A 12108-nucleotide genomic window follows, 5' to 3' on the forward strand; every position below is an offset into this window, starting at 1 on the left:
GGCACCATCTTGGCTCACTCGGTGGGCGGGGGTAACTCTAGAGCAGGCTGCAGCGCATACGCTAGGCCCGATTCGGGAGGCGGCTTTCCACAGAGTGGGAGCCGGGACCGGGCGGGCCGCTGGGCATTACTCGATCGCGGGCTCGGCGCCGGCTCCCCGGGCAGCAGCGCAGACGCCCGCGCCCCGGCACCCCTCGGCCGGGCGCTCGCGGCTTCCCAAACGGCACACACACGTGGCCCGGTACGAGCCCACCCGGGCCCGGGGGCTTCCCGTGCGCAGAGCACCCGCCCGCAGCGGCGGCGGCGGCGGCGGCTTTCCACATCTCCCCCTTTCTTATTTATTTTTGACCCAGTGTCTCCAGTGATGAGCGTGCTCCCATGAACCCAAATGGTTCACAACCTCTTTGGTGCTTTGGGGAGTCTGGACTAGGCCTCAGCCATCCAGCGGCGGAGCCTCTAGCACCAACCAGAATGCTCACGTCATATGGAGACCGGAGAGTCCGTAAGCTGGAAGCAACGTGACTCTCCCTGCAGTGCTTTGCCTGGCAACTGGGGAACAACGACGGGGGCAGGAACAGCAGTAACCAGAGTCGGGGGGTGTCACTAGGTGTCTCTGTGCAATGGCTAGGGTCCAGTCTGGCCACAACTAGGACTCTGCCCTAGAGACCCACCTGAGACAAAAATTATGACTGCTGGCGTCGCCCGTCATACCCGGGACACAGCTGCGCGCTTAGCTACAAACCTCGCTCCCGAGTGCCCCGCCCGAGGCGGCCAGGATGGGGTATGGCCATCAGAATGGTCGCTGTTGGGGGTATCAAAGGTGGAGGACATAGCCATCATAGTGGTAACACGGTACTGCCGCGCTTGAAACAGGCGTTCTAGCAAAGATTTAACAATGACTAATCCCACCAATAGTCCCACCATCAAGAGAATCCAATTAGTCAAATTGGGCCAAGAGAACCAAGAGGTGACTTGGTCCCACAGATTTTTTACAGTCTCGCCCAGTGTGGAAAGGTCGAAACTAACAGGCTTCAATTCCCTAATGTTCTCAAGTCCCTGAAGGTCGGATTTCACTTGGTCGGAGAGATTGGTGAAGTTGGGGAGATAAGTGTCCTTGAGCCACTCGGCGACATCTTGCTGCTTCTCTGTCAAGTTCACCCTAACCGGGGTGACACAAAGCCTCCCGAATAACCATCGGGTATCACACGTCTGCTGGAGAGTACGTGGGAGGGGGGGAGCCTCTTCCGATGAGCGGAACATTCTCGTAGCGTGGGTTCCCGCCGAAGAGCACGGCTTGGTTCATGTACTCAGAGACAGGAGCATTGGAGATGGTCTGGGCAGGGGGCTGGAGGCTGGTCTGGCTGCCCAGGCCGCTGCTGTAGCTGCAGAAGCTGTGAAGCTGCCCACGAGGGGGGTTGTAAGCGGCGATGCACCGGGCCTGGGGGTTAAAGGGGTCATCGTCGTCGATGTCATCATAGTCCCTGTCCCTGGTGGCAAAGTGTCTCCAGGCCCGTGGCCCCGTGCAGATCATGATGGAGAAGGCCAGGGCAGCCAGGAGGGAGAAGAGGCCGAGGTAGAGCAAGCCCTCGATGCCGTCGTAGCAGACGCCAGTGAGGGCATCCAGGTAGTCCTTGTGCAGCCCCCGACAATCCAGCATGGCCGTCAGCTGGTGAAGGCCGGCCTCAGATGAGTTCAGCAGCAGCTGGATCTCGAGCAGATCTCCCTCTGCCGAGGGGAAGTGGGGCACGGCAAACTGCAGCAGCCCCCCAATCTGGATCTGCATGGTGGTCAGTGAGCGCTGGAAGACAGTCAGCACCTGTTGGAAAGGGCTGCTTGCACTCTGGCTGCAATACAGGTAGTAGCGGGTCACCTCTGTTCTAACCTGGCCCTGTGTGATGTTCAGGATGAAGGTGTCAGGAGCCACGCAGAAGTCACTGGTGCCCACGGCGGCGGCGGTGTCTGCAGCCAGGGAAGCCCAGCTGAGAATCAGGGCCAGCACCCCGCAGCACAGCATCAAGGCGAGCAGACACTTGGAGTGCTTGGCCAGTCCCAGGCAGGTGACCAGGCAGGAGGTAGGAGAGCCACCTGTACTCCACGCGCGCGGCCGGCATGGCTGTGCCGATCGCCGCCAGCCCCGCTGCTTCAAAAGGGTCTTTAAGGGGGTTAATAGGGGTGAGCTTTCAGACTGCCCCATGCTTGCAGTCGGCACTATCTTGTAATCACTCGGAGAGCTCTTCCGAGTCCCCGGGGCTACCTGAACGCCCACGGGCCCTAGTCCTCGTATGGAAAGGGGTGCTTACCTTCTCGCGGTGATCAGTCGCGGAGGTCAAGCCGCGAATCCCGGGAGCACGTCTCCGTCGGGTCGAGGGGAACGAGGGGTCGATTGAGGAGTGTGTGCCCCGTACGGGCCACCACTTGTCCGGCGCTCTCTCCGCCCCGCCTCGAGTCCTCGGTCGGCCGGCGATGGGGACCAGAGAGATAAGGGGAGAGAGGGTGCGGACAACGTCTTACCCGGAGCGCTTGTGATCACTCAGGACTCGCAGCAGTGGAGCATGTAGGCTTTTAATGGGACTAGGCAATACAGGTTCCACCCGGGGCGAGACGCCTCGGGGGAGAACAACCTCGATGCGGCCGTCAGGCGCGGCTCCTTGTGGGCTGTCTCACCCTACCCCGTCCGGGTAAGACCTTTTATACACAATTAACAACCAATAAGCTTCTAGGCTAGTATCGCGTATACAGGATTTCGATTGGTAGGAGCGGGTGGCGGATACATGCGTCACTATGCGGAAACAGGATGCAGGCGCCATCTTGGCTCACTCGGTGGGCGGGGGTAACTCTAGAGCAGGCTGCAGCGCATACGCTAGGCCCGATTCGGGAGGCGGCTTTCCACAGAGTGGGAGCCGGGACCGGGCGGGCCGCTGGGCATTACTCGATCGCGGGCTCGGCGCCGGCTCCCCGGGCAGCAGCGCAGACGCCCGCGCCCCGGCACCCCTCGGCCGGGCGCTCGCGGCTTCCCAAACGGCACACACACGTGGCCCGGTACGAGCCCACCCGGGCCCGGGGGCTTCCCGTGCGCAGAGCACCCGCCCGCAGCGGCGGCGGCGGCGGCGGCTTTCCACATATTATGAGCAGAATGTTCAACTAGGGTGAACTTAAACTTTGGAAATGGATAGAGGTGATGGTAGCACATTGTGAGAATAGCTAACAGTGCTGAATAGTGTGTGAAGGTGGTGGAAAGGGTAAGCTCAGAGTCATGTATGTCACCAGAAGAAAAGCTGGAGGTTAAAAGATGGGAATGTAAAAAACAGTGAATCTTGTGGTGGACAAGGTCCGTGATTAACTGTACAAATATTAAAAATCCCTCTCATGAACTAGAACAAATGTATGACACTATAACTAGAAGGTAATATAATACAGGGGCATATAGGGAAAAACTATATACCTATTGCAAACTATATACTACAGTTAGTAGTATTTTAACATTCTTTCATCAACAGTAACAAATGTACTATATCAAAACTATAATCAATAATGGATGAGGGGTGGTTAGGGGTATGGGAGGATTAAATTTTCCTTTTTTGGTCTTTATTTCTTTTCTGGAGTAATGAAAATGTTCCAAAAATTGAAAAAAAAATTAATTGTGGTGATCGATGCACAGTCGTATAATGGTACTGCGGGCAGCTGATTGTATACTTTGGATCTTTGGATAGTTTTATGGTTTGTGAACAATCTCAATAAAAAATAAAAATAAATAAAATAAAAAAATTGGGTAAAATCATAGAGACAGAGAGTAAACAAAATTGTTAGCAGGAGCTGGACAGAGGGGAGAGTAAGTAGCTATTGTTTAATGGGTACAGAAATTCCCTTGGGATGTCAAAAATGTTCTGGAAATAATGTTTATGGTTATACAACATTCTGAATGTAATTAATGCCACTCAATTGAACTTTCAAAAATGGTAAATTTTATGTTATGTTTATTTTTCACAATAAAAAAAATGGTTAACAATGATGTATACTGATGTTAAATGTTTTCTGATGAAATCATATGATGTCTGTATTTTCTTCAAAATAATGTTGGGTGGGGAGTCTCCAAGGTGGGTACCAGTAAAAAGGAAATAAGATTGATCATGAACTGGCAATTGTTAAAGCTGGGTAATAAGTATGTGGGTGTTCATTGGACTATTCTCTCTTCTTTTGTATATGTCTGAAATTTTTCCACAATTAAAACATTTGGCAAACAAACAAAATGTATAAAATGTCAGAATGAATGCTGTAAAGGAAGCAAAGGAATACAATGGCATGAATATGAAAATTATCCTTTCAATATGGCAATTCAGAGATCTTTGTTGTCTTCTGTCATAGAGAGTTATGGGGAGTGTGGGAGCTGGAGACAAAATGCAATTAGTTAAGGAGAGAATGTGAGGAGGAAAAGTGGAGACATTAACTGGAAACTACTTTATCCTCTCTAGAGAATAAGATTATTTGAGAAATGTAGAGCAAAAAAAGGCATTAGCTAAAGGGAGCTAAAAAATCAAGGAAAACTTTTATTCATTTCTGTGTTTTATATATGATAGACATAGATATACTTTTAATCTGAGAGGAAGGCTCCAGAAGAGGAGAGATTTAAATTTGGGGGTAATCAACGGACTATGGTATTAAAAGAAGGCATTCAAGGTCAGTGAAGTTACTCCAAAAGCAGAACAGTGAGCAGACAAGCCAACAGAGATAAAGATGTTGAAATGAAGGTAGGATATAAGTATGGTGGAAGATAATCTTAGTACATACACTGAGGTAAAGAGAAGAGTAGAAAACTGTGGTCATTTCAGTTCTAGATTAGATTGAGTTGACTAAACTCAACTCACCACCATATCAAAATAAATTCTATTGCATTCCTTTCAGAAATGATCATTAAAAATACTTCGCTCACACAGGTTTAGTGGAGATTGGATTAGACAAGAGTACTCCACCCATGCCTTTGCTACAGTTAACACTCCACAAACATGGCCTAGAATCAGTAGAATAAAAACAATGCTTATCACTGGTAAGGGCTCTCTTCAGTATCACTGAAGATAATCACACACACATACACACACACACACACCTATGAGGCAGGAAGTATTATTACCCTCATTTTACTAATGGAAGAATTGAGACCAGTGAGGTCAGGCACTAGCCCAAGATGATACCATAAATTGTAGAACTAGGATTAAAACCCAGGTTTATCTTACTCTGCAGCTCACACTTTATTCCTATGTCATGCCACCTCCTACTGCCAAAGTTCCTCACAACCCAGAATTTTGTGTTTCTGAATTAGTTAGAAAGGATTTTCCCCATCTCCTATTTCAATTCCCTCTAAGTCTGATTCTACTCTACAATAAGTAGCATAATCACTATGCACAGTTTAAAGGATATAATCAAAGAGTCCCTGCTTAGACTAAACAAAATTGAATTTTTAAAAAGTCTCATGTGTACTTTCTCAGGGAATATTCTACTTTATACAATCAGGTAATGTAGGCATACATACTCAAATTTAATATATGAAATTAAAACACTAGCAGGCTTTGAATGGCATGGACATTCATAATGTGCTGGCCTGAGAACCCACACTGGACTGAGGAAAAGGTGATTGTAGCCATAATTTTTGAAACATAATATTGTCATCACTATTCAAAGTAGAAAAGACCTGAGATAACATGGAATTTAAATATGTGTAACACTCCAAGGGTCAACTGTGAATCAATATCAGCACATTATTTTTGAATAACCAATTTTACATTACAATTATTTTTCCAGATTCTAAGGAAGTACATAGTATTGGCTTTATTGAAAATGCTCAGGGCATCTTAACAGTTCTGTCCATACTGATTAACATGTTGATTTTAGACCTGGAAGAGATATTAGAAATCTTAACACAACTCAAATGCAAAACGTGAAAAACTGAAACTTCAAATGATTTTCCAAAATCACTAAATAAATTGTTAAGAAGCCAATGTAAGAAATTGGCTGTAGTGTATGTGTATGTGTGAGTGCATGCATATGCGTATGTATTTCTTAAAAATGTTGCTTTTTCTTGTAAAGTACTTTGGAATGGGAATACTAATTGTAATGCAAGTCATAAAAAACATTATCCATTTCAATTAATCCATGATCTATTTCTAGTCTTAAAGTTCTTAAATGCTAACAAAATACTTCCATAGGATCCGGTATTCTTATTCCAAACTTTTGTCAAGCCAATCATTCTCACATATCTAGCTTTCTTTCACCTCTTAATCATTGAATGTGTTTTTATCTTATTAATATCACTATGTATCATTAATTAAATAATCTGTGTTTATGTTATCTTTTGCATTACACTTCCTAGGCACATCAAGAGGCAGGGAAAGCTTAGAGAGAGCAGCAAAGAAATAAACAATAAAAAAAGCTCTTAGAGTATTTCACAAATTAAGTCTTTTTATAATTAATGCTTTTAGTTAATATTTTATAGTAAACAAAGTTAATAGCTGTTGCCAAACTATCAAGCTTTCTTAATAAACATTAATCATTATAGTAAAACAAATGAGCAGTATTTGTTAATGTTTCTGTACCTGCTGCCATTATGAAAAGAATAACATCTGACAAAGTGTCACATAAAGGGCAGTCTAATGAGAAGGAACTCCACAAAAGGTTGGTTGTATTAACAAGTTAACTTAAAAAAAACAACTGAGGTCATGTCCAAAGTTCATTTATCAGCCCCTCAAATTTAAGGTCTTATCCATTAACTCAATGAAGAGTTCTTATTAACTCTATAGAAGTTATATAGACATAACTCATCTCTTTCTATATCATATCTCTTAAACTTTCTTGAGAACTCTCACAATACTTTTTTTCCAGAAAAAAAGAGAGGGAAGTACAATCAACTTGCTGACACTGCTTTTTGCTAGTGACAATTGCAGCTTCATTTCACATTAGGAAGGAAAGAAAAAAATATAGTCATTTTTATTATTTTCTATTCACTCCTGAACAGAGTTCTCTGAATCTATGACATTCTTTAGTATATAACTCAAAAAATATGTATTGACTTATAAGACAGACGAATGTCTGGGGAGTCAGCAGCCTCTTTCTGAAAGCAATCGTTGACACCCTCCATCTGTAACACTGAGCTTGGCTCAGGCAACAGGCTCTTTGCTGTCCATAACTATCAGCTATGGCTGGCCCTGAACGCCTGTTTAATTTCCTGAGGTTCCAGGGAGGAATCCTTCCTTGCCTCTATAGTTCTTGGCGGCTCCAGGCATTCCTTGGTTTGTGGCTGCATAACCCATGTACCTGCCTCTATCTTCACATGGCCTCCTTCTCTGTATGTTTTCTCCCTTCAATCAGTTAAAAAGACACTTGTCCTTGGGTTTAGGGCCTGCCTATGTATTGCAGGCTGATCTTATCTCATGATCCTTAACTGAATTATGTCTGCATAGACCCTTTTTCCAAATAAAGTCATATCTACAGGTTCTGGGGAACATATCCTTAGGGGCACCACCATTCAAATCACCATAATCCCCATGCTTCAGTGGTATGTCTACACTAAAGCCTGTGAAGGATATTCTAAGAGCAGACATAAAAGATTTCAATTTCAATTCAGACTTCATTCTTTTTGCTCCTCTTTTTGTAAATAACTATAAAATTGAAGGCTTTTACATTTATAAAAGGGCCTTTAGCTGAGGTACAAATAAAAACTATTCTGATTAAGTAGTTGTAAATTAAAGGATTTTTCTAGTTTGGAATAATGGTAACATGTTTACATGATTATCATTTTATTGTGTACACAGTATACCTCAAAGAGAAACAAATCACCCTCAATATAGGACATTTCCATCATCCTAAAGAGGTCTTTCTTGCCCCTTTTATTGTGTCAGTTTTGGTAAGCTGTGCTTTTCAAGGAATTTGTTTAATCTATATTGTCAATATTGTCGAGGTTGTTCATAATATACCCTCATTACCCTGTTAATAGGCTCAGAGGTTATATCCCATCCTTCATTCCTGAATTTGGTAATTTTTGTTTTCTCTCCCCCCCCATCCCTTCTCTTTCTCCCTATCTCTCTTATCAGTCTAGATAGTTAACAATAAATTTTTCTATTTCATTGATCTCCATTCTAATTTTTAATTATTCCATTTCTTCTCTTTACTTTGGGGTTCCCTCTCCCAGCTTATGGGGAAGCTTAGATCATTGATTTTACACCTGTTTTCTTTGCTAATGAGCATTTAAATCTAAAAATTTCTCAACTAAGCAACACATTAGTTGCATCCTACAAAATTTTAAATGTTCTATTTTCACTGCTTTTTCATTTAAAATATTTTCTAATTTTCCTTTATTTTTCTTTGATCCAAGGGTTCTTTAGAAATGTGATGCTGTATTTCCAAATATTTGAGGATTTTCTAAATATGTAATCATTACTAATTTCAAATTTCATACCATGTTTGTCAAGGAATATCTCTGTATTATTTCCATCATTTTATACTTACTGACACTCGGTTGGTAACATAGCTTATGAATATCCCACTTGCACTTGAAAGTAACGCATATTCTGTAGTTGTTGTTTGTAGTGCTTTATAAATGTCAATTAGGTCAAGTTGTTCAAATCTTCTATACATTAACTGCTTCTAATTATATAATTTTTGTTGTCCAGTCTTCTAGTACTTCACTGAGTCTTTTCTTTGATGTATTCAGTCTTCTTTTAAACCATTAAACACATTCTTCATGTATGATATATTTTTCATTTATAACATTTCTATTTGGTTCTTTTCCTTAGTTTTTGTCTATTTGCTCAAATTCACCCTCATACATGTTTATGATCTGTTTCAGTTTCTTCAACTGCCAAAGCAAATACCATGTGGTCAGCTTTGAAAAATGGGAATTCATTCACTCACAGCAGACTAGGAAAAAAGTCCAAATTGAGACATCATAAAGGTGATGGTTTTTTGTTGAAGACTGTAGCATTCTGGGTTGTCTGCTGGCAAACTTGGTCTTTAGCTTGTCACATGGCAGGGCACAGGGCGGTATCTCCTGGTCTCTCCCTTCTCTTTCTAGTACCATCGATTTTCAGCTTCTGGCTGCTCCCTCTGGGGCTTTCTCTCTCTGTCTGTCTGAATTTCATTCTTTTATGAAGACTCCATTAATAGGATTGAGACCTATCCTGATTGAGGTGTGCCACTGAAGTAACTGAAGTAACCTCATCAAAAGGTCCTTCAATGGGTTCATGCCCACAGGAATGAAATAAATGTAAGAATATATTTTTCTAGGGTGCATCCACTCTGAACCACCACATAACCTTTCCACTGGAAATTTTAACATATTTATAGTTATTTAAAAATTCATAAGTGATAATTCCAACACTTGGACCATCTCTGGATCTGCTTCTATTGACTGTTTCCTTTCTTACCCATGGACCACATTCTATTGATTTTTTGCAAGATATATCTATATATATGTATATATTCATTGTAAGTTCACTGAGGTAAGTAATATTTACCCCCAGATTAGAGCATACCCTTAATTTGATTTCATGTTAGTTGTGGGGGCTGAACCAATTTAATCTGTAATTGATCTGGGTCTGGTGCTTGTTGCAGCTTTCTTAGACTCAATTCATCATTGTCCTCAAATATGTGAGATCAGGATCACAACTGTCCCTTCACCAAGGCTTAGGATATGATCCCTGATGAGATACCAGGTATCTCTTTATGGTTTATAGCCCAGAGACAAGTTTGCCAAACTGAGTGAGAGCTCCTTCTTTACAGGTCAGTTGCCAGCTTTATGGGGTTGCTAAGGAGTTCTTTATGGTCTCCATTCTTGCCTCCTGCATTCTGAGCCTCAGCAGATGTCTCCCTTCCCTGCTGCTGTGTCCAAAAGAAGTGCACTTGGTGGGAGTACTACTGAGGTATTGCTCTCTACTCTCCTGCCCAGCCCCAAGCCCTCAAAGGCACCTTGTATTCAGTGAAGGCAAAGAATGCCTCAGAGGAAGATGGTCAGTAAGTGGGTATAGACCTACTCTGTGACCGGGGTCCCTCAGCATTCTAACCCATCATACACAGCTGTTTAAGATCATTAAAAATTTGGCTGCTGTCTTCTTATCCCAGTATAAGACTGAGTCTCTACTCTCCTCAGAAGAACTCATCACTTCTGGAATGTAATTCACTTAGGATTCTTTGTGTCCTCAATAATATGATGACTTTATAATACTGTAATTTTTGTAGCTCATTTGGCTTGTTCAAGTTGTTAGAAGGGGAGTGATGATGTCTTACAACTTTATATATTTTAACCAGAAGAGGAAATCATTAAAATAGTTTTTTTTACAAATTTATTCAGGGTTTGAAAGTTTTCTGTTACTTTCATGTACAGTATTTTTTTTAAAATATCTACAATTATTCAGGATCAGTAATGTGGTGTTATTATTACTTTCATTTTATGGCTGAGTAGAAATGTTCAGAAACATTATCTGACTAGGTTTTGCTGTTAAGTGCCAGAACATGGATTAGAATTCAGATCTTCATCTCCAATCTGCTGTTAATGACACTCCATAATCCTACATCCCAGATGCCCAGATGAAGTGAGATTGGTAGTACCAGATGAAGTAAAGGACTCTATAGAAATTGCAAGACAGAAATAATAATTGCATAAGTCTGAGAAACTAAACTAGATAGAATGGAGTCAGTTTTAAGGTTTAAAAATCCATAATATTGTACACATACATTGCTAAACGCTTGTTGAGTTGTTTTATAGCACTTGTTGAGTGAACATAGCCATAGAAAAATTTTTGACTTCCCTTTCTGATCTTGTTACACTTTTTCTAAGACTAAGCAAAATGAATTATATATAAATGGCTTTTTGTTAATGGAATCAATAATATCTTTCTTAATCCATAGGAAAGGGGAGTAAAGGATTTGTGTAGTCCTAAAGAATAATATTTTATTAATTCAACAAGCACCAATTGCTAAATAATATCAGAAAATGTCAAGGATTTGTAAAATGAATGGATTTATAAATAATATCCTCATCCTTTACCTCTCCCGAAACTGAAAAGTAAAATGAAACCTTAAAACTTTGGTATATAGGAGGAATACTAGGAGAACAAAAAAAGTCAAGACCTGTGTGTTAAAGAATAATAATGATTATTTTAGTTATCATTTACTGAGTGCCTACTGTGTACCATATACAGAAAGTTAATAATTTTGTATTTCTTCACGGTTAGGATTTTCTTAGCAAATTTTGCTGGAACCTGGATTAAAAGACAACTAAAATGATGACTGAATAGGAGGAATGATTTACCTCCCTGGATATATGTGTTTATACTCTGGAAATATATGATTACATTACATTCATAATAGTATATAACAAGTTATACACAACATACATACCATTACATTCCGAAGGGTAGGTCTACTCCAGAAAACTTATGTTTACATTCAGGACATTATGAATGAATATAGATATTAAAAAAATCAGTCCCAGATACTTCAATTAAAGCAACAGTTACAATGTTCTTATTAATTAAGATAAGTAAATATTAAATAAATATAATAATTGATATTATTTTTAAATACCAATATTTATTGAATGTTTATATAATTTGAATATATAATATTTGCATATGATAAAATATAGAAATATATTTACCTTACATAGATGTGCTATTTATGTAATAAATACATAATATAATATTTATCTATGATAATTAATACTTCTAATAAACAAATATTTATATATATAAATTAATAATAATACGTATAATTGAATGTATAAGAATATGCCAAGCTAACTTCTTTGTACCTAGTTTTCGCATGTGTAAAATGTGTATAGTAATTTTACAGCTCATAAATTTGTCATAAAGATTTAATGAGTTAATATAGATAAATTGTTAGATAGTCCTAGAACTATTAATCCACATAACTTTCTCAAAAAGGTATTATTACAGATGAAAAACACCGAGGCTTAGAAGAGTAAAAGCACTTGTCTAAGGAAACTTTTACTCACTGGCAGGACTTTGATCCAAACACAGCACACTCTCATGCTCATTTAATCCAGTGGCTATTCAACACCAGTTCACAGAGGCTGCTGTAATCCAGTCATAACAACATGAGAAAA

General features: G+C 40.9%; 2 protein-coding genes across 5 annotated transcripts in view; both read right to left on the reverse strand.

Annotated features, from left to right (window-relative positions):
• The window catches only part of NAALADL2 (N-acetylated alpha-linked acidic dipeptidase like 2), a 1146579-nt gene that overhangs the window by 272503 nt on the left and 861968 nt on the right, over positions 1-12108 (reverse strand). The gene's annotated exons all lie outside the window — the stretch shown is intronic.
• On the reverse strand, positions 127-2208 carry LOC119509954 (protein tweety homolog 2-like). The gene is made up of 2 exons (XM_037803911.1): positions 1207-2208; positions 127-312 (listed from the first exon to the last, which is right to left on the reverse strand). Exons 1-2 carry the CDS (start codon positions 2191-2193, stop codon positions 127-129), a joined length of 1173 nt encoding a protein of 390 aa, XP_037659839.1. The 5' UTR covers positions 2194-2208.

Source organism: Choloepus didactylus, chromosome 1 (genome assembly GCF_015220235.1).
Source record: "Choloepus didactylus isolate mChoDid1 chromosome 1, mChoDid1.pri, whole genome shotgun sequence".
In the NCBI taxonomy this organism is placed as follows: Eukaryota; Metazoa; Chordata; class Mammalia; order Pilosa; family Megalonychidae; genus Choloepus; species Choloepus didactylus.

Excerpts from the sequence above, each read along its gene's own strand:
- LOC119509954 (XM_037803911.1), bottom strand. The coding sequence starts at position 2,193 with ATGGGGCAGTCTGAAAGCTCACCCCTATTAACCCCCTTAAAGACCCTT. Across the intron at positions 313-1,206 it reads CCACGTACTCTCCAGCAGAC|CCGCCGCCGCCGCCGCCGCT; the intron begins GTGTGATACCCG and ends AGATGTGGAAAG.